The sequence below is a fragment of the Pseudophryne corroboree genome, chromosome 4 (genome assembly GCF_028390025.1).
Source record: "Pseudophryne corroboree isolate aPseCor3 chromosome 4, aPseCor3.hap2, whole genome shotgun sequence".
Taxonomy (NCBI): Eukaryota; Metazoa; Chordata; class Amphibia; order Anura; family Myobatrachidae; genus Pseudophryne; species Pseudophryne corroboree.
In genome coordinates this window covers 572,312,779-572,338,364 of record NC_086447.1, presented here as the reverse complement: position 1 = coordinate 572,338,364, position 25,586 = coordinate 572,312,779, and the positions used below count along the sequence as shown (strand labels likewise).

Below are 25,586 nucleotides of genomic sequence, written 5' to 3'. Positions count from 1 at the left end.
GAGGCACTGAGGTGGTTGGAGGCGCTGAGGTGCTTGGAGGCACTGAGGTGCTTGGAGGTGCTGAAGTGCTTGGAGGCACTGAGGTGCTTGGAGGCGCTGAAGTGCTTGGAGGCACTGAGGTGCTTGGAGGCGCTGAGGTGCTTGGAGGCGCTGAAGTCCATCTGGGAAGGCTGGAAACCACAGGAATATGGGAGCTCTGGAGATCACAACTTCTGTAGCAGAATAGATGATACTCAGGCGCCGGAGCTCTGCCCGGCGTCTGAATTTGAACTTCCCGCCAGCGTCTGATTAGGGAGCGCTTGATGACGTCACCCGCACCCGCGACGTCCACGCTATGAGCGCTGGACGGAGCGCCGGGAGCCGGAGACTGCCAGCGAGGACAGCCGCCCGGAGATCCAGCGCCCCCGGAGATGCAAGTACGGCGGCCGCGGCGGCTGCATGACAGTACCCCCTCCTCTAGGAGTGGCCTCTGGACACTTTTCTGGTTTCGTAGGATGTCTAGAATGGAAAATCTGGATTAGTCGAGGAGCTGAGACCTCAGAAGCTTTTATCCAACTTCTCTCCTCAGGACCATAACCTTTCCATTCCACCAGATATTGCAGATTCTTGTGATGGTAACGAGAGTCCAGAATAGTTTTGATCTCGAAGTCTGTTCCGGTTTCAGTTTCTACTGAGGTGGGGCTAGAAGACTTTGAATGAAAATGATTAAGGACGAGCGGACGAAGAAGAGAAACATGGAAGGCATTTGGTATACGTAGGTGAGAAGGTAAACCCAACTTACAGACCACAGGATTCAGGACTTGTAGCACAGGATAAGGACCGATGAATCTTGGAGCAAACTTCATAGTGGGCACCTTTAACCGGATATTGCGTGTGGAAAGCCATACCCTATCACCAACCTTGTATTGAGGAGCGGCTCGCCGTTTCTTATCCGCGAAGAACTTGTATCGGACAGAAACCTTTTTAAGGCTAGCATGAATCTTACTCCAAATTTGTCTGAAGTGTAGTAGAGTGGAAGTCACAGCTGGTACCTCTTCTGTCGGAAGAATTGGTAATTCCGAAACTCGTGGGTGGAACCCATAGTTGATGAAGAACGGAGACTCGCCAGTGGAAGAATGAAATGAATGGTTATGGGCAAACTCCGCCCAAGGCAACAACTCCACCCAGTTGTCCTGTGAAGGGGAGAGATAAAGGCGGAGAAAAGTCTCTAGATCTTGGTTGACTCGTTCCGTTTGTCCATTCGTTTGGGGATGATAGGCAGACGAAAATGTAAGTGTAATTTGTAAGGCTGAGCAGAGGGCTCTCCAAAACCTTGCGGTGAACTGACTATTTCTTGAGGTAAACCATGCAACCGAAAGTGTTCCCGGATGAACAATAAAGCCAATTTGGGAGCTGTCGGCAGACCTGTCAATGGAACGAAGTGCACCATCTTTGAAAAGCGGTCAACAATCACCCAGATGGTATTGTAACCCTTGGAACAGGGCAATTCGGTAATGAAGTCCATGGAAATATGAGTCCAGGGTTTCATAGGAATGGACAGAGGGCGAAGCAACCCGGCAGGAGGTAGACAAGGAGATTTATGCTGCGTACACTGTGGACAAGAATTAACGTAATCCTGTACATCCTTCCTCATGGTGTCCCACCAGTAAGATCTTTGCAGAAACTTGAGCATCTTCTGGACGCCGGGATGACCAGAGAACTTGGAGATATGAGCCCACTGCAGTATTTTCGGCCGGAATTTAGTTGGTACAGACATTCTCCCAGGGGGAGTTCCCGGAGTATAGGAAGCAGCGGAAACAGAAATTGGATTTAGAATTAAATTCCGTTCAGAAGAATCCTCTTCATTTGTGGGAGTTTGTGAACGAGAGAGTGCATCAGCTTTAGTATTAAAAGTCCCGGCCCGGTACTTGATAACAAAAGAAAATCGAGTGAAGAAAAGCGCCCATCTAGCTTGACGAGGATTCAAACACTGTGCGGTTTTAATGTACAACAAATTTTTGTGATCGGTGTAAATAGTAATCACATGTTTGGCCCCTTCTAAAAGATACCTCTACTCCTCCAAAGTGGATTTTATTGCTAAGAGCTCTTGATCACCAATAGTATAATTCCGTTCGGCCGGGGAGAACTTTCGAGAGTGGAAGCCACACGGATGCAATTTCTTATCCGAGGAGTACTGGGAGAGAACGGCTCCGACTCCGACCGAGGATGCATCAACTTCCAGGAAAAAAGGTTCTTAGAAATTTGGTTGTTGAAGTACCGGGGCTGACATAAAAGCTGATTTCAAGTAGGTGAAAGCTTCCATGGCTTCGGGAGACCACAAACCCGGGTTGGAGCCCTTTCTGGTCAAGGCGGTAATGGGTGCAACTATAGTAGAGAAACCCCTAATGAATTTCCTGTAATAATTCGCAAAGCCCAGGAATCTTTGTATTGCTTTCAAAGAGAGAGGCTGAGTCCAGTCACGAATGGCAAAAAGTTTCTCCGGGTCCATGCGAAGCTCCGTCCCCGAGATGATATGACCGAGGAACGGAATTGATGTTACTTCGAAGGTACATTTGGAGATCTTAGCATAGAGATGATTCTTTCGTAAACGGTGGAGCACCTCTTTGACCTGTGTCCTGTGTTCAGCAAGATCTTTGGAAAAAATCAGTATGTCGTCTAAATATACCACAACACTTCAATGTAACATGTCTCGGAAGATTTCGTTGACGAATCCCTGGAAGACGGCAGGGGCATTACTAAGGCCAAACGGCATCACCAGATATTCATAATGCCCATCCCTGGTATTGAAGGCGATCTTCCATTCATCTCTCGGATGCGTATAAGATTATAGGCCCCCCTCAAATCGAGCTTAGAGAAAACGCGGACGCCACGAACCCTATCAAATAACTCTGTGATTAGTGGCAAGGGGTATTTATACTTGATGGAGATATCGTTTAAGCCGCGGTAGTCGATACATGGTCTCAACCCCCCCGTCCTTCTTCTTCACGAAAAAGAATCCCACTCCAGCCGGGGAGATAGAGGGGCGAATTAATCCCTTGAGCAGATTGGATTTAATATAGTCCGACATAGCTTGAGTCTCACGAAGTGACAGGATATGTGCGGCCACGGGGCGGCATCTTCCCTGGGATAAGGTCAATGGGGCAGTCCCAAGGCCTATGGGGTGGTAACTGGTCAGCCGCCTGTTCCGAAAACACATCCTTGAACCCTTGATACGCCTCCGGAATATGCTCTTCATCCGACTTAGAAGAGACACGGAGCGGACAGACGGGAGTGAGACAGTTAGCGTGACAAAAAGAACTCCAAGACAGAATTTGAGAAGACTTCCAATCAATGTGGGGATTATGAATTTTGAGCCAAGGCATTCCAAGGACCAGATCATGATGCATTTCCGGAATCACCAAGAATTACAGACATTCTTGATGTAGAGCTCCGACCTGCAGCTTAACTGGCTCCGTGCGCCACGTTATGAGACCCTTGGATATTCTAGTACCATCGATAGCCGTCAACGAAATAGGCCGCTCGATAGGCCGTACCTTTAAATCCATGCTTTGGACACAGGAAGAAGAAACGAAGTTCCCCGCAGCTCCGGAATCCAACAGGGCCTCACAAGACTTGGAGACGGACTTGGTGATTAAAGACACAGGAAGCAAAGAATCCAAAGTCGGAGAAGATTTAGTCGTGACCCCCAACTTGACTCCTCCGGAACAAGCTAGGCCTGCCCGTTTCCCGGACGGGATTTGCAGAATTTGATAAAGTGATCTGCGGCCCCGCAGTACAGACAGTGCTTGCCCTCACGACGACGCTGTTGTTCTTCCGGAGACAATCGGGACCAGTTAATCTGCATGGGTTTGTCCGGACTTGGTACCACTGCTTGCCTAGAGGGAGGAAACCGGAACCTGGAACGCTCCGATCGACTACGTTCACTTCCACGTTCCTGCATCCGGAGATCCACCTTGACGCAGAGAGAAGTCAGTTCCTCTAACGAATCCGGGAGTTCCCTAGTGACCAACTCGTCCTTCAGGCGATCAGAGAGACCGTTCCAGAAAGCAGCTCTCAGGGCATCATTATTCCAGTGAAGTTCAGAAGCAATGGTCTGAAAATGAACCACGTACTGGCCCACGGATCGGGAGCCCTGACGGATGCATAGCAAGTCAGAAGAGGCCGTGGTCATCCTGCCGGGCTCATCGAAAATTCTTCGGAAAGACGTGATGAATTCAGTGTAATTGGAAACCACTGAATCAGATCGTTCCCATAGTGGAGACACCCAATCCAATGCAGATCCCTCAAGCAAAGAAATAATATATGCCACCTTGGACCGGTCTGTGGGAAAATTCTGTGCGAGTAGCTCAAAATGAACTTCGCATTGGTTTAAGAAACCTTGACAATTTTTTTGGATTCCCATTATAACGGGAAGGAGTAGGGAGTTGAAGACGCGGACTGATACCAGCCGATGGTTGAACATTGCTGGGAGCGGCAACTGGTGCGGCTACGGGAACTGGGGCCGGAATTACAGAAGCTAAGGATGCTTGAATCTGATCCAAACGACCGGACAACTCCTGGAGATACTGCATCACTTGGCCCTGTGCTGCTTCCTGACTTTGCACGCGGGAAGCCAAATTCTGGATGGCACTTGAGTCCGTGTTCCGATCCCCCAGGTCCATGTGGCCTGAGTATACTATCACTGACCTGGTTTGGGAGTGTTGTGGACTCAGGGTTTCTTCCGGTGACCGGGAAGAGGAACCGCAACTGGGCCGCAGCAGAGATGGCGAATGTAAGTTTTCCTCATGCAGGATTAGGTCGGCAGACAGGAGGCACGTGTGGACGCTGGAGGTCTCCTGAAAGACAGAACTTGAAAAGGCGCTGATGAATCAGTGAAGAGTACCGGATGCTGGAGGCACAAACTGCGCTAAAGTGCACTGGGTGCTTGGAGGCACTGAGGTGCTTGTAGGCGCTGAAGTGCTTGGAGGCGCTGAAGTGCTTGGAGGCACTGAGGTGCTTGGAGGCGCTGAAGTGCTTGGAGGCACTGAGGTGCTTGGAGGCGCTGAAGTGCTTGGAGGCGCTGAGGTGCTTGGAGGCGCTGAAGTGCTTGGAGCCGCTGAGGTGCTTGGAGGCGCTGAAGTGCTTGGAGGCACTGAGGTGCTTGGAGGCGCTTGGAGGCGCTGAAGTGCTTGGAGGCGCTGAAGAGCTTGGAGGCGCTGAGGCGCTTGGAGGCACTGAGGTGCTTGGAGGCGCTGAGGTGCTTGGAGGCGCTGAGGCGCTTGGAGGCCCTGAGGTGCTTGGAGGCGCTGAAGTGCTTGGAGGCGCTGAGGTGCTTGGAGGCTCTGAGGTGCTTAAAGGCGCTGAAGTGCTTGGAGGCACTGAGGTGCTTGGAGGCGCTGAAGTGCTTGGAGGCACTGAGGTGCTTGGAGGCGCTGAGGTGCTTGGAGGCACTGAAGTCTGTCTGGGAAGGCTGGAAACCACAGGAATACGGGAGCTCTGGAGATCACAACTTCTGTAGCAGAATAGATGATACTCAGACACCTGAGCTCTGCCCGGCGTCTGAATTTGAACTTCCCGCCAGCGTCTGATTGGGGAGCGCTTGATGACGTCACCCGCACCCGCGACGTCCACACTATGAGCGCTGGACGGAGCGCCGGGAGCCGGAGACCGCCAGCGAGGACAGCCGCCCGGAGATCCAGCGCCCCCGGAGAGGCAAGTACGGCGGCCGCGGCGGCTGCATGACAGCCCCAAAGTGAGCTTTATTTTTGTAATGATAACTGCACTATTAGTACAGTTACCCTAATATCTTTGTAAGCTGTTTGTTTGTACCTGGGTGATTTCCTACAATGCTCAGTGGCTGTGATGTAGCTCCTAACTGCTATGTTACAGGCTGTGTTTGAAAAATGGCAGTTATGAACTGATTGGTTGGTACAATTGGGATGTATTCAATAAGAGTCAGATCCATTCCGACATGCATTTGTTGGAATGGATCTGTAGAGATGTGCCCGGTGGGCACATCAGAGGTGCTGTCCCTGGCTGTGGACAGCGCTGGGGCAGCTTGTCTGTCCCCAGCGCTGGGTGTGCGGCGGCGGGTGTCTGGTGCAGGGATCGGATGTTTTCCTGCACCAGGCTGTCGGCGGCGGCGGGTAGCGGCGCGGCGGCGGCGCTTTAAACTTGGCGCCGTTCTGGCCGCCAATCAGAAGCGCCGCCTGCGGCTTTTCGAATCCAGCGCCGTCTGCGAGCCAATCGCGGCTCGCGGGGCGCCGGCCAATCAGAAGTGGAAGCGGCGAGCCAATCGGCGCTCGCCGCGTCACAGGCCCCGCCCCCGGCGTCTGACGTCAGATGCCGGGCGGGAGCCGAAGGAGAAGACCGCGCGCAGGAGCGCGGAGCAAGGAGAAGATCCCGGCGGCGCGAGGAAGGAGAGGACGTCGCGGTGGAAGGTCCTGAGGCCGCGGAAGAGGCGAGGAGACGACCGGCTGCGGGAAGATGTCCAGCGGCGGCTGGACGCGTTGAGGCGACGGCGGCGCCGCTGGTCAGGACGGGCCAGCGGCCGAAGATTGAAGAAGAGAGCGCCGGAGAGGTCACCAGGGGTGGGAAGTAAGAGAGCTGACGAAGCTCCCCCCTGGTGCCTCTCCCAGCGGGTCAGGTAGGCCCTTCTCAGGTGCCCCTGTACCCGCTCCTCCCTAGACCACCGGGTGTTCGGGCATTAGGCCCGTGGGCAGAGTCAGGCCCTCCCGGCCTGTGGGCAATCAGTCGGGCCCTCCCGGCCCGTGGGCACAATCAGGCCCTTCCGGCCTGCGGGCACGTTTAGTCGGGCCCTCCAGGTCCGTGGCCACGCGCAGTCGGGGTTGCCCCCGGCCCATGGCCCTGCTAAAGGTTTGGGGGGTCACCATCAGGTTGGTGGTTTGGGCGTTAGGCCCAAGCCACCCAAATGGCGCGGTAGGCGGGCATTAGGCCCAAGCAGCAATCCAGGCAATAGTACAGAAATGGGTTCTCTGCGCACTGAGGTGTTAATCTGAGGCGGGGTCTGCTGCTGGTAATGAGGGGTGTCCCACCCCCCCTTAAATGGTAAGTATACAGATGTGGATAAATCCACAGGGAACCAGCGCTCAAACCCTATTTGTAGTGGTGAATGATACGGTTATAAAGTGAAACTAAAATCAATAATGAAAAAGCAGGTAATATACTTAAGGTTGTTTATTCTAAGATGCTGAGATACTTTCTTTCCCAACAGGTATAAATTCGGTTTAAAAGTCAATCAGTGATTGGGGCACGCTGCTGGTTTGAGCTTAAATTCTGAAGTGCAAGGTTCAATTGAAAGAACAAATGCTGTAATCTTTGTAAAGTCGAAAAAAAGAAAAAGAAAAATGCCACAAAAAAATATTAATGATAATATGTACTAAAGTCTAAACGGTTTACAAGTCTATACAGACAGCGGCGTCCCGCTAATCTGTGCTCTGAAGTGAAGGATTCTCTTGTGAAGTGATGAACAGTTGACAGCGGTAGTGTATGCTTTGGTTAGAGTGGAGAATAAGGACCCTGGACTGGCGCTATTCCTCCTGCAGCACGTCCCACAGTAGAGCGCCCGAATCAGGCCCGCTCTGTGGGGCCGCTGACCTGGGGTGTGCGCCTGTCACAGAGGCGAAGTGGACCCGGCCGGAGCTCTCCGAGCGGCTGGCCGCGCCTCTCCTCCTCCTACAGGGACTTACCTTCTCCCTTCCCCTCCGCCTTCCACTCTCAGCTGTCTCGGGCTTCTTCCGTCGCCTGGCAACCGGTTGCTTCCGGAACTCCGGATCACGTGACCGGATGGTTTGCGGAAAGGATTAGCAGTGCTGTCCTTCTTTGTAGTGAATATTCGTCATCAGTCCAATGTAGTATAGATGGGTAGCTCCAACGCGTTTCGACCTGTTAGGGTCTTCCTCTGGGAGGAAGCTCCTAACAGGTCGAAACGCGTTGGAGCTACCCATCTATACTACATTGGACTGATGACGAATATTCACTACAAAGAAGGACAGTACTGCTAATCCTTTCCGCAAACCATCCGGTCACGTGATCCGGAGTTCCGGAAGCAACCGGTTGCCAGGCGACGGAAGAAGCCAGAGACAGCGGAGAGTGGAAGGCGGAGGGGAAGGGAGAAGGTAAGTCCCTGTAGGAGGAGGAGAGGCGCGGCCAGCCGCTCGGAGAGCTCCGGCCGGGTCCACTTCGCCTCTGTGACAGGCGCACACCCCAGGTCAGCGGCCCCACAGAGCGGGCCTGATTCGGGCGCTCTACTGTGGGACGTGCTGCAGGAGGAATAGCGCCAGTCCAGGGTCCTTATTCTCCACTCTAACCAAAGCATACACTACCGCTGTCAACTGTTCATCACTTCACAAGAGAATCCTTCACTTCAGAGCACAGATTAGCGGGACGCCGCTGTCTGTATAGATTTGTAAACCGTTTGGACTTTAGTACATATTATCATTAATATTTTTTTGTGGCATTTTTCTTTTTCTTTTTTTCGACTTTACAAAGATTACAGCATTTGTTCTTTCAATTGAACCTTGCACTTCAGAATTTAAGCTCAAACCAGGAGCGTGCCCCAATCACTGATTGACTTTTAAACCGAATTTATACCTGTTGGGAAAGAAAGTATCTCACCATCTTAGAATAAACAACCTTAAGTATATTACCTGCTTTTTCATTATTGATTTTAGTTTCACTTTATAACCGTATCATTCACCACTACAAATAGGGTTTGAGCGCTGGTTCCCTGTGGATTTATCCACATCTGTATACAATCCAGGCAATAGGCCTGTGGGGGCATTAGAGGGCATTAGGCCCTAGTCCAGTTGGCGGCCACTAGGAACATAAGGTGACCCTGGACACTAGGCCCAGGTCACCCAACAGGCAACAAGTTAGGCGGGCGCTAGGCCCGTGGGTGAAGTCAGGCCTCCGGCCTGTGCGCAGTCAGGGGGCGCTAGGCCCAGTGAGTAAGTGCCCCCCCAAGGTGAATAAAGGTGGCACTGGGCACTAGGCCCAGGCCACCCTGAAGTGTTCAGGTGGGCAGGCTGTGTGGCGCCCACCCCCTTCCAGCGGTAGGTAGGGATTTAAAGGGACAGCACCGTGGGATCTTGTAATCCGATATTGTGATGTATGTTGTTACCGTGTAGGGCAAAGTGTCTGTTTGTTTTAAGTTTGTGCATAGTTGTGTTGCTCCACCCACACGAGCTAGTTTGAGGGCTCTGTTTATGTAGCTAGTGTAGCGGACGCACACTAGGGTAGTTTTTGGCCCTGCACGGCTGTTTTCTCTTTACCTCCTTACAGGGACCTGTAAGTGGAGAAGATCGGAGTGCAAGACTTGTAACGGTGAGTAGCATCTGTGTACGTTTGTCCCTTGTCTGTCCCCGAGCGCCGGAATAGGGATTGCTCACGGACGTGAGAATCCCCTTCATCACACTACGCACGAGAGTGCGAGTGTGTGAAACCTGGGTGGCTGAGGCTTTGTGCCAGTGATGACCTTTCACCCAACCGGTGAAGGTCGCCGTCACCCCTGGGGTATCCCCTTTTCCGGTGGAAGAAGGGTTGATACCCCCCTTAAGGTAAACTATTTTCTCCTCAGCTCGGTCGTCGGTCAGCTCCGAGAGGGAATCGCCGTGTCCGGACCCGACTGAAGATTGCCAGGTCCGTTGAAGGTTCCGGTACCTGAAGGTGAGAGAGAGCGGCGCCTGGTGAGTACCGAAGCTACACCTGCACGGCAGCAGGCACCACCACACGCACCGCCGCACCTCTTACAGATCCGACATGCCCTATTCAATGAGAGGCCAAATCCCACTGCTGTCAGCAGCTCCCCATGTGTGATTTCACAGGGAGCCCTGGAAGGAGCCACTGGAGGGAGCCGTGCCCGCCGGTAAACACTCTCTCTGCCTGCCTCGCATTATTCCTCGTCTCCTCACCTCAGTCCGACTTTGTTAAAAGTCGGATTGCGGTTGTCAGAAACGGGGCCAAATCCTGTTGGATTTGGACCCGTTGCCGACAGAAGCATGCGGATCAGCGCGCTGATTCACGTGTTTTCCGACAAGTCAGGAATTCCTGACTTTTCGGAAAAAATCAGCCCCTATTGAATAGGTCGGAACCCCTTCTGACCTAAATCAGTCGGAAAATGCCGTCTTTCCGACAAGACGGCAGCTTCCGACTCTTATCGAATATACCCCATTATCTCACTCTCCAAGGATTAGTACATCTGCCCCTATAAGAGGAGATGATCCATCTATACAAGGCCACCTTTAGATTTAGTGACAGGAGTAAAGCATCATGGGATTGCTAACAGCTCTATTATAATGAGGAGGAAGGCGAATAATGTACATTCTGGAAATAATATCAGCTGTTCGGCTCTTTCCTGGGAACTCGCTCTGCTAAACGCCACACTCACACACAGTCAACAGCCCTCAGCTCGCCGGGGATAGAGAGGCGCTTTGTGCTTCTGGCCGCCACGCCTACTATGCCGCAGCGAAGGCCTGCCACAGGGAGGTCACATGACAGGGGAAGGGAGCTTTGGGCGTGGCCGACTCGCGCGTCTGTGGCAACCGGCGGTAGGCGGGGCGGACAGGACTCGAGTTGCCGGTGGGATACCGGGGAGGAGGCTGTGCGGACGCTGCGGGAGAGATGGATGAGTTTCAGACGGCGGAGGAGGTGAGACGGGTCCAGGGGCGATGCAGCCAATATCGGGGCGCCGACAGCTCCCACATGTCTCTGCTCGTTCCGGCCTATGGTTAGGTCATAGTGCGGGGCCGAGACTCGGGACAGATCCCTCTGCTGCTGGTTCCCGCACTGTAACCGCCCTGGCTGGGGGGGCTCCCATGTGTACATGTGGCAGCAGCGTCTCCTCCCAGCCTTCACTGTTACTGCTCCCGGGGGTGCTGCTGCTGAGCCCAGGCTCTGTGCTGTATACAGTATATGGGCAGGAGAGCATGTCACATACCGTGTGTAAGATCTGGGGTAGTGTGTCTGTGCACAGCCCTCCACACACGTTGTATGTACTCTCTACTCAGGGAAAACACCAGCTCACTAAAATGAATGTTGGAGTTTAGTCCGCGTCACATCTTCTATCCATTGTAGAAATGTGTTTGTTCCCCAACTCAGTGCAGTTTTGGTTATTTCAAAATATTTCAGGCACCATCTAACGTGCAAATGATTCAGTGACCCCTCTAGGGAAATTGTCAGTAGTTCTCATTTACCTTTTGTTAAACTGAACAATTCTGACTGCAAGGCTTCTTTCTCCACAAAGGAAGACCTAGAAAATGATTAAATCTTGCAAAATCTTTGTGGCCTGTGTTCTAAATACATGAAATACTGTTTACTGCACTATACACCTGTCCTGACATGTAGTCAAGGCAACCAAAGTCCACACAACTTTGTCCAGCCTCAGCAGAGAGTGGCACTGCACACGTGGAAACAGACTTTTCTTTGGGACTAGTTCTCTTTAATAAAACTCGTTAAGCTTTGGAATAAAACATTTGTTTACATTCTGCTAAGATTTGTGCAGGAGTTTGGGTAAATATTAAGTTATGCAGATAAAATGTGTCAGACATTTTGTGTCAGACATTTTGTGGCTTATGTAATATTCTGCGAGCTGCAAGCTCTGCGGGAATTTCGGCGAGTGCTGCTCGCAAGCTATTACATAAGCCCTTTTCTCTAACGTCCTAAGTGGATGCTGGGGACTCCGTAAGGACCATGGGGAATAGCGGCTCCGCAGGAGACTGGGCACAAAAGTAAAGCTTTAGAACTACCTGGTGTGCACTGGCTCCTCCCCCTATGACCCTCCTCCAAGCCTCAGTTAGATTTTTGTGCCCGAACGAGAAGGGTGCACACTAGGTGGCTCTCCTGAGCTGCTTAGTGAAAAGTTTAGTTTTAGGTTTTTTTATTTTCAGTGAGACCTGCTGGCAACAGGCTCACTGCATCGAGGGACTAAGGGGAGAAGAAGCGAACTCACCTGCGTGCAGAGTGGATTGGGCTTCTTAGGCTACTGGACATAAGCTCAAGAGGGACGATCACAGGCCCAGCCATGGATGGGTCCCAGAGCCGCGCCGCCGGCCCCCTTACAGAGCCAGAAGACAGAAGAGGTCCGGAAAATCGGCGGCAGAAGACGTCCTGTCTTCAACAAGGTAGCGCACAGCACTGCAGCTGTGCGCCATTGCTCTCAGCACACTTCACACTCCGGTCACTGAGGGTGCAGGGCGCTGGGGGAGGGCGCCCTGAGACGCAATAAAAACACCTTGGATGGCAAAAAATGCATCACATATAGCTCCTGGGCTATATGGATGAATTTAACCCCTGCCAGAATACATAGAAAAACGGGAGATAAGGCCGCCGATAAGGGGGCGGAGCCTATCTCCTCAGCACACTGGCGCCATTTTCCCTCACAGCTCCGTTGGAGGGAAGCTCCCTGGCTCTCCCCTGCAGTCACTACACTACAGAAAGGGTTAAAAAAGAGAAGGGAGGCACTAATTACGCGCAGTATTAAAGATACAGCAGCTATAAGGGGAAAAAACACTTATATAAGGTTATCCCTGTATATATATAGCGCTCTGGTGTGTGCTGGCAAACTCCCTCTGTCTCCCCAAAGGGCTAGTGGGGTCCTGTCCTCTAACAGAGCATTCCCTGTGTGTGTGCTGTATGTCGGTACGTTTGTGTCGACATGTATGAGGAGAAAAATGATGTGGAGACGGAGCAGATTGCCTGTAATAGTGATGTCACCCCCTAGGGGGTCGACACCTGAGTGGATGAACTGTTGGAAGGAATTACGTAACAGTGTCAGCTCTGTATAAAAGACAGTGGTTGACATGAGACAGCCGGCTACTCAGCTTGTGCCTGTCCAGACGTCTCATAGGCCGTCAGGGGCTCTAAAGCGCCCGTTACCTCAGATGGCAGATATAGACGCCGACACGGATACTGACTCCAGTGTCGACGGTGAAGAGACAAATGTGACTTCCAGTAGGGCCACACGTTACATGATTGAGGCAATGAAAAATGTTTTACACATTTCTGATAATACGAGTACCACCAAAAAGGGGTATTATGTTCGGTGAGGAAAAACTACCTGTAGTTTTCCTGAATCTGAGAAATTAAATGAGGTGTGTGATGATGCGTGGGTTTCCCCCGATAACAACTGATAATTTCTAAAATGTTATTGGCATTATATCCTTTCCCGCCAGAGGTTAGGGTGCGTTGGGAAACACCCCCTAGGGTGGATAAAGCGCTCACACGCTTGTAAGAACAAGGGCTCTACCCTCTCCTGAGATGGCCGCCCTTAAGGATCCTGCTGATAGAAAGCAGGAGGGCATCCTAAAAGGTATTTACACACATACTGGTGTTATACTGCGACCAGCAATCGCCTCAGCCTGGATGTGCAGTGCTGGGTTGGCGTGGTCGGATTCCCTGACTGAAAATATTGATACCCTAGATAGGGACAGTATATTATTGCCTATAGAGCATTTAAAAGATGCATTTCTATATATGCGTGATGCACAGCAGAATATTTGCCGACTGGCATCAAGTCTAAGTGCGTTGTCCATTTCTACCAGTAGAGGGTTATGGACACGACAGTGGTGAGGTGATGCGGATTCCAAACGGCATTTGGAAGTATTGCCTTATTAAGGGGATGAGTTATTTGGGGTCGGTCTTTCAGACCTGGTGGCCACGGCAACAGCTGGGAAATCCACGTTTGTACCCCAGGTCGCCTCTCAACAAGAGAAGATGCCGTATTATCAGGCGCAGTCTTTTCGTGGGCAAGCGGGCAAAAGGTTCCTCATTTCTGCCCCGTGACAGAGGGAGAGGAAAAAGGCTGCAGAAATCAGCCAGTTCCCAGGAACAGAAACCCTCTCCCGCCTCTGCCAAGCCCTCAGTATGACGCTGGGGCTTTACAAGCAGAATCAGGCACGGTGGGGGCCCGTCTCTATGAATTTCAGCGCGCAGTGGGCTCACTCGCAAGTAGACCCCTGGATCCTTCAGGTGATATCTCAGGGGTACAAATTGGAATTCGAGACGTCTCCCCCTCGCCGTTTCCTAAAGTCGGCTTTACCGATGTCTCCTTCTGACAGGGAGACAGTTTTGGAAGCCATTCACAAGCTGTATTCCCAGCAGGTGATAATCAAGGTACCCCTCCTGCAACAGGGAAAGGGGTATTATTCCACACTGTTGTGGTACCGAAGCCGGACGGCTCGGTGAGACCGATTCTAAATCTAAAATCTCTGAACACTTACATACAGAGGTTCAAATTCAAGATTGAGTCACTCAGAGCAGTGATTGCGAACCTGGAAGAAGAGGACTACATGATGTCTCGGTACATCAAGGATGCTTACCTTCATGTCCCAATTTACCCTTCTCACCAAGGGTACCTCAGGTTTATGGTACAGAACTGTCACTATCAGTTTCAGACGCTGCCGTATGGATGGTCCACGGCACCCCGGGTCTTTACCAAGGTAATGGCCGAAATGATGATACTCCTTCGAAGGAAGGGAATTTTAGTTATCCCTTACTTGGACGATTCCCTGATAAGGGTAAGATCAAGGGAACAGTTGGAGGTCGGTGCAGCACTATCTCAGGTAGTGTTGCGGCAGCACGATTGGATTCTCAATATTCCAAAATCGCAGCTGATTCCGACGACTCGTCTTCTGTTCTTAGGGATGATCCTGGACACAGTTCAGAAAAGGAGAAAGTCAGGGAGTTATCCGAGCTAGTCGGGAACCTCCTATAACCGAGCCAAGTCTCAGTACATCAATGAGATGGTTCCTATGAAGCAATCCCATGCGGCAGATTCCACGCAAGAACTTTCCAGTGGGACCTGCTGGACAAATGGTCTGGGTCGCATCTTCAGATGCATCAGCGGATAACCCTGTCACCAAAGACAAGGGTGTCTCTCCTGTGGTGGTTGCAGAGTGCTCATCTTCTAGAGGGCCGCACATTCAGGACTGGGTCCTGGTGACCACGGATGCCAGCCTGCGAGGCTGGGGAGCAGTCACACAGGGGAGGAATTTCCAGAGCTTATGGTCAAGCCTGGAGACATCACTTCACATAAATATTTTGGAGCTAAGGGCCATTTACAATGCTCTAAGCTCAGCAAGACCTCTGCTTCAAGGTCACCCGGAGTTGATCCATTCGGACAACATCACGGCAGTCACCCACGTAAACAGACAGGGTGACACAAGAAGCAGAAGGGCAATGGCAGAAGCTGCAAGGATTCTTCGCTGGGCGGAAAATCATGTGATAGCACTGTCAGCAGTATTCATTCCGGGAGTGGACAACTGGGAAGCAGACTTCCTCAGCAGACACGACCTCCACCCGGGAGAGTGGGGACTTCACCCAGAAGTCTTCCACATGTTTATAAAACTCGACAAGTATTGCGCCAGGTCAAGGGACCCTCAGGCAATAGCTGTAGACGCTCTGGTAACACAGTTGGTGTACCAGTCAGTGTATGTGTTCCCTCCTCTGCCTCTCATAACCAAGGTACTGAGAATTATAAGATGGAGAGGAGTAAGCACTATATTCGTGGCTCTGGATTGGCCAAGAAGGACTTGGTAACCGGAACTTCAAGAGATGCTCACGGAGGATCCGTGGCCTCTACCTCTAAGAAGGGACCTGCTCCAGCAAGGACCCTGTCTGTTCCAAGACTTACCGCGACTGCGTTTAACGGCAGGGCGGTTGAACGCCGGATCCTGAAGGAAAAAGGCATTCCGGATGAAGTCATCCCTATCCTGATCAAAGCCAGGAAAGATATAACCGCAAAACATTATCACCGCATTTGGCGAAAATATGTTGCGTGGTGCGAGGCCAGTAAGGCCCCGACGGAGGAATTTTCAACTAGGTCGATTCCTACATTTCCTGCAAACAGAAGTGTCTATGGGCCTGAAATGGGGGTCCATTAAGGTTCAAATTTCGGCCCTGTCAATTTTCTTCCAAAAAGAACTAGCTTCAGTCCCTGAAGTTCAGACGTTTGTGAAAGGGGTACTGTATATACAGCCTCCTTTTGTGCCTCCAGTGGCACCTTGGGATCTAAATGTAGTTTTTGGGTTCCAAAAGTCACATTGGTTTGAACCACTTAAATATGTGGAGATAAAAAATCTCACATGGAAAGTGGTCATGCTGTTGGCCCTGGCCTGGGCCAGGTGCTGGTCAGAATTGGCGGCTTTATCCTGTAAAAGCCCTCATCTGATTTTCCATTCGGACAGGGCGGAATTGAGGACTTGTCCTCAGTTTCTCCCTAAGGTGGTTTTCAGCGTTTCACCTGAATCAACCTATTGTGGTGCCTGCGGCTACTCGGGACTTGGAGGACTCCAAGTTGCTAGACGTTGTCAGAGCCCTGGAAATATTGGTTTCCAGGACGGCTGGAGTCAGAAAATCTGACTCGTTGTTTATTCTGTATGCACCCAACAAGCTGGGTGCTCCTGCTTCTAAGCAGACTATTGCTCGTTGGATTTGTAGTACAATTCAGCTTGCACATTCTGTGGCAGGCCTGCCACAGCCAAAATCTGTAAAAGCCCATTCCACAAGGAAGGTGGGCTCATCTTGGGCGGCTGCCCGAGGGGTCTCGGCTTTACAACTTTGCCGAGCAGCTACTTGGTCAGGAGCAAATACGTTTGTAAAATTCTACAAATTTGATACCCTGGCTGAGGAGGACCGGGAGTTCTCTCATTTGGTGCTGCAGAGTCATCCGCACTCTCCCGCCCGTTTGGGAGCTTTGGTATAATCCCCATGGTCCTTACGGAGTCCCCAGCATCCACTTAGGACGTTAGAGAAAATAAAAATTTACTTACCGATAATTCTATTTCTCGTAGTCCGTAGTGGATGCTGGGCGCCCATCCCAATTGCGGATTGTCTGCAATACTGGTACATAGTTATTGTTACCAAAAAATCGGGTTATTGCTGTAGTGAGCCATCTTTTCTAGAGGCTCCTCTGCTATCATGCTGTTAACTGGGTTTAGATCACAAGTTATATGGTGTGGCTGGTATGAGTCTTACCCGGGATTCAAAATCCTTCCTTATTGTGTACGCTCGTCCGGGCACAGTATCCTAACTGAGGCTTGGAGGAGGGTCATAGGGGGAGGAGCCAGTGCACACCAGGTAGTTCTAAAGCTTTACTTTTGTGCCCAGTCTCCTGCGGAGCCGCTATTCCCCATGGTCCTTACGGAGTCCCCAGCATCCACTACGGACTACGAGAAATAGAATTATCGGTAAGTAAATTCTTATTTTATTTGACAAGCTGAAATCGTCAGATATTGTGGCCATACACGGAGATATTTCACCAGGCCTGGCCAACCTGCGTCTCTCCAGCTGTTATGAAACTACACAACCCAGCACACCCTGCCACAGTTTTAGCATTCCCTAATAGCAAAACTGTGGCAGGGCATGCTGGGACTTGTAGTTTCACAACAGCTGGAGAGCCACAGGTTGGCCAGGCCTATATTTCACAGTGTATGGTCATGATATCTGTGTTACAGAAGAAGAAACCTTTTCCTATTCTTCCCCTGTGAAGAAACAGGAAATATCAGGCGGGCATACACTGTTGATGCAGCCGACATTCTAGAACATCAGTCTTCAACCTGTGGCCCTCCAGTTGCTGTAAAACTACACATCCCAGCATGCTCTGCCACAGTTTTGCTATTAAGGTATGCTAAAACTGAGGCAGGGCATGCTGGGATGTGTATTTCCACAGCAGCTGGAGGGGCCGCAGGTTGAAGACCCATGTCCTAGAATCTTTCAGACATGCAGGATGATTTCGGCATTTCCAACAGACTGATAGTGGTCGGTCGCAGCAATAAACTGTACAGTTATCTGGGCAATTTATAGTGTTAAAACGGATGGCATAACAGAGGTATGGGACTCTATTCAGTTAAAGAAAATATATACAGGAACTTCGTAGTCCAATTTGTTGTGGACTTTATTTACAAAAACAATTAAATTCCTACATACATAAATCAATGCCGGCCAGCATCACATTAAAATATTACACATAAAATTTTATAAAATACACTGCTATATACTATTGATCATAAAATAGGAAGAACGTATATTGTACTAAACAGCCTTCTATTATAAACAAACATAGACCTTCCTAAAAAGACTTAATTAGTTCTTCACAAGCCGTTTGAGATTACCACCAATCAATATGGTTTAATACGTATCACTCTCCTCCGCTTTTTGTATATAGCAGCATGCAGTAGAATGACAAGCGTTGTAATATTTCCAAACAAGTCAGGTCATGCAATCTCTTGTTAGTAATTTTGCATATCAAGCATAGGTTAGTCTCTCAATTGCTCTCATTAGTACTTAAATATAGCATGCATTTAAATGAAGTACTTTTACAACAGGTGAGCTCTCTCCTTGGATTAGTATCAACCACATGCAAAGATAATTGAATGCACTTTCCATAGGCTCCTACTCTTTAGCCCAGCAATTCAAGCATGTTTGAAGCTTTAGATGTAACAGCTCAGTTCACTTAATTTGTGGTATACTGTGCCTGTGAGATGTTTTAAGGCATTCCCTCTCCCAGCTTGCTTGGCCTTATCTGGAGTTTCCGGGTATTCTCAGGAGTGCGTTCTCCTCTCTGCCCCACACACAGGAGCTTTTCCACTTGCGGCTGGCCGTCTGTTTAGTGCTTTAAGCTGAGTCTCAAACGTGGAGATCGTAGCAATGACAAACGCGTTTCTCCGCCTTTAGGAGTAAGCGGCGGCTTCCTCTATTCAATTAGCTGCAGTTAATTACTGCGGGCCCATTGATCTGCCTGGGCTATTCTGTTATAGGCCCTACACACTGGCCGACAATCTTCAAAGATATTAACGATCTCGTTCATTATTGAACGAGATACCGTTCATATCTTTGAGTGTGGAGTCACCAGCGATGAACGATGCGCGGGCCCGTGCTCGTTCATCGCTGGTGCTCCATCAGCTGTGCATGCAGGCCAATATGGACGATCTCGTCCATATTTGCCTGCACTTGTATGGAGCCGGGTGACGGGGGGAGTGAAGAAACTTTACTGCCCCCCCCTGCCGCCGGGTCGCCTGTCTGCCGTATCGGCGGTCGGGCTGCTCGGCGGCGGATCTCCGTGTCTGTAGGGCCCATTAGACTCGAGCTTGCGATCAGCTAGCAGGCTGCATTAAACATGGATTTCTGTTCGAAGCTGAGTGAGCCTAATCTGCATTAAGTGCCCTTTTCTCACATTCAGTGAACACATTAACCCATAGCTCCAGGTACTTATCCCGGATTCTATGGGGTAATTTACTGTGCAAAGGAAAGGGGCTGTAATTGAATAGCCTCTGGTGTAAAAAAAGCCCAAGGCTACCACCCATTTCCCCACATAGTAAATTACCCCTGCTAATTGAATCCGGCCCATAGAATGGCTACATAGAGGCTCATCTTTTCCTGTAGTAAATATAATACCCCTTTTACACTGCCAGCTTTGAACACGGTTATTTCACCAATGTTGCTGTGCGGTCTAAAAGCGCCCAGCTGGAATATTCCTGGTCGAGCGACACAGTATTCCAACTCGGGTAGCAAGCAGGGTTGAACACGTGTTCAACCCGGCTCGCTGTTCTGTGTAAACGGGAGACTGGGTTGATGCGATCCGTTTCCCGTTCACTCTGTGTAGACGGGCGGCGCTTAGAGATCACATGATCTCCAAGTACCACCCCCTCTGCGTCACCGCTGACGTCCGTGGCGGCAAGGGTCCTGAGGTGGTATAAAAGGGGTATAACATGTTACATGTTTAGGCAAGTTAAAAATAGAACAATAATAATACAACAAAAAGAAGAAAAACTAGCGCTTCAAACAAGAGTGCAGCAAGAAATACAGGGGTGGTCACCGACACCCCGAAAGGATTTAAAAAAGTCAGATACTTGCAGTCATGTGCACCCCTGGGATCATGTATATTTCTCTAACGTCCTAAGTGGATGCTGGGGACTCCGTAAGGACCATGGGGAATAGCGGCTCCGCAGGAGACTGGGCACATCTAAAGAAAGCTTTAGGACTATCTGGTGTGCACTGGCTCCTCCCCCTATGACCCTCCTCCAAGCCTCAGTTAGATCTCTGTGCCCGAACGAGAAGGGTGCACACTAGGGGCTCTCCTGAGCTTCTTAGTGAAAGTTTTAGTTTAGGTTTTGTAATTTCAGTGAGACCTGCTGGCAACAGGCTCACTGCATCGAGGGACTAAGGGAAGAAGAAGCGAACTCACCTGCGTGCAGAGTGGATTGGGCTTCTTAGGCTACTGGACATTAGCTCCAGAGGGACGATCACAGGCCCAGCTTGGATGGGTCCCAGAGCCGCGCCGCCGGCCCCCTTACAGAGCCAGAAGGCAGAAGAGGTCCGGAAAATCGGCGGCAGAAGACGTCCTGTCTTCAACAAGGTAGCGCACAGCACTGCAGCTGTGCGCCATTGCTCTCAGCTCACTTCACACTCCGGTCACTGAAGGTGCAGGGCGCTGGGGGGGGGGCGCCCTGAGACGCAATAATAAACACCTTGGATGGCAAAAAATGCATCACATATAGCTCCTGGGCTATATGGATGCATTTAACCCCTGCCAAAATACATAAAAAAACGGGTGATAGGCTCCGCCCCCTTATCGGCGGCCTTATCTCCTCAGCACACTGGCACCATTTTCCCTCAGCTCCGTTGGAGGGAAGCTCCCTGGCTCTCCCCTGCAGTCACTACACTACAGAAAGGGTTAAAAAAGAGAGGGGGGCACAAATTAGGCGCAGTATTAACTATACAGCAGCTATAAGGGGAAAAACACTTATATAAGGTTATCCCTGTATATATATAGCGCTCTGGTGTGTGCTGGCAAACTCTCCCTCTGTCTCCCCAAAGGGCTAGTGGGGTCCTGTCCTCTATCAGAGCATTCCCTGTGTGTGTGCTGTATGTCGGTACTTTTGTGTCGACATGTATGAGGAGAAAAATGATGTGGAGACGGAGCAGATTGCCTGTAATAGTGATGTCACCCCCTGATGAACTGTTGGAAGAATTACGTGACAGTGTCAGCTCTGTATAAAAGACAGTGGTTGACATGAGACAGCCGGCTACTCAGCTTGTACCTGTCCAGACGTCTCATAGGCCGTCAGGGGCTCTAAAGCGCCCGTTACCTCAGATGGCAGATATAGACGCCGACACGGATACTGACTCCAGTGTCGACGGTGAAGAGACAAATGTGACTTCCAGTAGGGCCACACGTTACATGATTGAGGCAATGAAAAATGTTTTACACATTTCTGATAATACGAGTACCACCAAAAAGGGGTATTATGTTCGGTGAGGAAAAACTACCTGTAGTTTTCCTGAATCTGAGAAATTAAATGAGGTGTGTGATGATGCGTGGGTTTCCCCCGATAACAACTGATAATTTCTAAAATGTTATTGGCATTATATCCTTTCCCGCCAGAGGTTAGGGTGCGTTGGGAAACACCCCCTAGGGTGGATAAAGCGCTCACACGCTTGTAAGAACAAGGGCTCTACCCTCTCCTGAGATGGCCGCCCTTAAGGATCCTGCTGATAGAAAGCAGGAGGGTATCCTAAAAGGTATTTACACACATACTGGTGTTATACTGCGACCAGCAATCGCCTCAGCCTGGATGTGCAGTGCTGGGTTGGCGTGGTCGGATTCCCTGACTGAAAATATTGATACCCTAGATAGGGACAGTATATTTTTGCCTATAGAGCATTTGAAAGATGCATTTCTATATATGCGTGATGCACAGCGGAATATTTGCCGACTGGCATCAAGTCTAAGTGCGTTGTCCATTTCTACCAGTAGAGGGTTATGGACACGTCAGTGGTCAGGTGATGCGTATTCCAAACGGCATTTGGAAGTATTGCCTTATTAAGGGGAGGAGTTATTTGGGGTCGGTCTTTCAGACCTGGTGGCCACGGCAACAGCTGAGGAATCCACGTTTGTACCCCAGGTCGCCTCTCAACATGAGAAGACGCCGTATTATCAGGCGCAGTCTTTTCGTGGATAAGCGGGCAAAAGGTTCCTCATTTCTGCCCCGTGACAGAGGGAGAGGAAAAAGGCTGCAGAAATCAGCCTGTTCCCAGGAACAGAAACCCTCTCCCGCCTCTGCCAAGCCCTCAGTATACGCTGGGGCTTTACAAGCAGAATCAGGCACGGTGGGGGGCCCGTCTCAATGAATTTCAACGCGCAGTGGGCTCACTCGCAAGTAGACCCCTGGATCCTTCAGGTGATATCTCAGGGGTACAAATTAGAATTCGAGACGTCTCCCCCTCGCCGTTTCCTAAAGTCGGCTTTACCGATGTCTCCTTCTGACAGGGAGACAGTTTTGGAAGCCATTCACAAGCTGTATTCCCAGCAGGTGATAATCAAGATACCCCTCCTGCAACAGGGAACGGGGTATTATTCCACACTGTTGTGGTACCGAAGCCGGACGGCTCGGTGAGACCGATTCTAAATCTAAAATCTTTGAACACTTACATACAGAGGTTCAAATTCAAGATTGAGTCACTCAGAGCAGTGATTGCGAACCTGGAAGAAGGGGACTACATGATGTCTCGGGACATCAAGGATGCTTACCTTCATGTCAAAATTTACCCTTCTCACCAAGGGTACCTCAGGTTTATGGTACAGAACTGTCACTATCAGTTCAGACGCTGCCGTATGGATGGTCCACGGCACCCCGGGTCTTTACCAAGGTAATGGCCGAAATGATGATATTCCTTCAAAGGAAGGGAATTTTAGTTATCCCTTACTTGGACGATTCCCTGATAAGGGTAAGATCCAGGGAACAGTTGGAGGTCGGTGTAGCACTATCTCAGGTAGTGTTGCTGCAGCACGGTTGGATTCTCAATATTCCAAAATTGCAGCTGGTTCCGACGACTTGTCTTCTGTTCCTAGGGATGATCCTGGACACAGTCCAGAAAAAGGTGTTTCTCCCGGAGGAGAAAGCCAGGGAGTTATCCGAGCTAGTCAGGAACCTCCTAAAACCGAGCCAAGTCTCAGTGCATCAATGCACAAGGGTTCTGGGTAAAATGGTGGCTTCCTACGAAGCAATCCCATTCGGCAGATTCCACGCAAGAACTTTCCAGTGGGACCTGCTGGACAAATGGTCCGGGTCGCATCTTCAGATGCATCAGCGGATAACCCTGTCACCAAGGACAAGGGTGTCCCTCCTGTGGTGGTTGCAGAGTGCTCATCTTCTAGAGGGCCGCAGATTCGGCATTCAGGACTGGGTCCTGGTAACCACGGATGCCAGCCTGCGAGGCTGGGGAGCAGTCACACAGGGAAGGAATATCCAGGACTTATGGTCAAGCCTGGAGACATCACTTCACATAAATATCCTGAAGCTAAGGGACATTTACAATGCTCTAAGCTTAGCAAGACCTCTGCTTCAAGGTCAGCCGGTGTTGATCCAGTCGGACAACATCACGGCAGTCACCCACGTAAACAGACAGGGTGGCACAAGAAGCAGGAGGGCAATGGCAGAAGCTGCAAGGATTCTTCGCTGGGCGGAAAATCATGTGATAGCACTGTCAGCAGTATTCATTCCGGGAGTGGACAACTGGGAAGCAGACTTCCTCAGCACGACCTCCACCCGGGAGAGTGGGGACTTCACCCAGAAGTCTTCCACATGATTATAAACCGTTGGGAAAAACTCGACAGGTATTGCGCCAGGTCCAGGGACCCTCAGGCAATAGCTGTAGACGCTCTGGTAACACCGTGGGTGTACCAGTCAGGGTATGTGTTCCCTCCTCTGCCTCTCATACCCAAGGTACTGAGATTGATAAGATGGAGAGGAGTAAGCACTATATTCGTGGCTCCGGATTGGCCAAGAAGGATTTGGTAACCGGAACTTCAAGAGATGCTCACGGAGGATCCGTGGCCTCTACCTCTAAGAAGGGACCTGCTCCAGCAAGGACCCTGTCTGTTCCAAGACTTACCGCGGCTGCGTTTGACGGCATGGCGGTTGAACGCCGGATCCTGAAGGAAAAAAGGCATTCCGGATGAAGTCATCCCTATCCTGATCAAAGCCAGGAAGGATGTAACCGCAAAAACATTATCACCGCAATTGGCGAAAATATGTTGCGTGGTGCGAGGCCAGTAAGGCCCGACGGTGGAAATTCAACTGGGTCGATTCCTACATTTCCTGCAAACAGGAGTGTCTATGGGCCTGAAATTGGGGTCCATTAAGGTTCAAATTTCGGCCCTGTCAATTTTCTTCCAAAAAGAACTAGCTTCAGTCCCTGAAGTTCAGACGTTTGTAAAAGGGGTACTGCATATACAGCCTCCTTTTGTGCCTCCAGTGGCACTTTGGGATCTCAATGTAGTTTTGGGTTCCAAAAGTCACATTGGTTTGAACCACTTAAATCTGTGGAGTTAAAATATCTCACATGGAAAGTGGTCATGCTGTTTGCCCTGGCCTGGGCCAGGCGCGTGTCAGAATTGGCGGCTTTATCCTGAAAAAGCCCTTATCTGATGTTCCATTCGGACAGGGTGGAATTGAGGACTCGTCCTCAGTTTCTCCCTAAGGTGGTTTCAGCGTTTCACCTGAACCAACCTATTTGTGGTGCCTGCGGCTACTAGGGACTTGGAGGACTCGAAGTTGCTAGACGTTGTCAGGGCCCTGAAAATATATGTTTCCAGGAGGGCTGGAGTCAGGAAATCTGACTCGCTGTTTATCCTGTATGCACCCAACAAGCTGGGTGCTCCTGCTTCTAAGCAGACTATTGCTCGTTGGATTTGTAGTACAATTCAGCTTGCACATTCTGTGGCAGGCCTGCCACAGCCAAAAATCTGTAAATGCCCACTCCACAAGGAAGGTGGGCTCATCTTGGGCGGCTGCCCGAGGGGTCTCGGCTTTACAACTTTGCCGAGCAGCTACTTGGTCAGGAGCAAATGCGTTTGTAAAATTATACAAAATTGATATCCTGGCTGAGGAGGACCTGGAGTTCTCTCATTTGGTGCTGCAGAGTCATCCGCACTCTCCCGCCCGTTTGGGAGCTTTGGTATAATCCCCATGGTCCTTACGGAGTCCCCAGCATCCACTCAGGACGTTAGAGAAAATAAGAATTTACTTACCGATAATTCTATTTCTCATAGTCCGTAGTGGATGCTGGGCGCCCATCCCAAGTGCGGATTGTCTGCAATACTTGTACATAGTTATTGTCACAAAAATCGGGTTATTATTGTTGTGAGCCATCTTTCAGAGGCTCCTCTGTTATCATGCTGTTAACTGGGTTCAGATCACAGGTTATACGGTGTGATTGGTGTGGCTGGTATGAGTCTTACCCGGGATTCAAAATCCTTCCTTATTGTGTACGCTCGTCCGGGCACAGTATCCTAACTGAGGCTTGGAGGAGGGTCATAGGGGGAGGAGCCAGTGCACACCAGATAGTCCTAAAGCTTTCTTTAGATGTGCCCAGTCTCCTGCGGAGCCGCTATTCCCCATGGTCCTTACGGAGTCCCCAGCATCCACTACGGACTATGAGAAATAGAATTATCGGTAAGTAAATTCTTATTTTAATTTCAGTAATAACTTCTCAAAGAGATGGTCTCAAATGCGCAAAAGGATAGTCAATGTCTTCTCCCCAAGGATTTCTTCATTGACAAATGTATCCCTGTGGTGGTGTGACCTTTT

At 50.4% G+C, this 25,586-nt stretch overlaps 1 protein-coding gene across 1 annotated transcript in view; it reads left to right on the top strand.

Annotated features, from left to right (window-relative positions):
- The first annotated feature begins 10,484 nt into the window (after nt 1-10,484).
- The window catches only part of DYNLT1 (dynein light chain Tctex-type 1), a 69,701-nt gene continuing 54,599 nt past the window's right edge, over nt 10,485-25,586 (top strand). Inside the window, exon 1 of the mRNA XM_063919733.1 lies at nt 10,485-10,647. Coding sequence (XP_063775803.1) covers nt 10,621-10,647 — 27 coding nt within the window. The 5' untranslated portion in view covers nt 10,485-10,620. The remainder of the gene's footprint in view (nt 10,648-25,586) is intronic.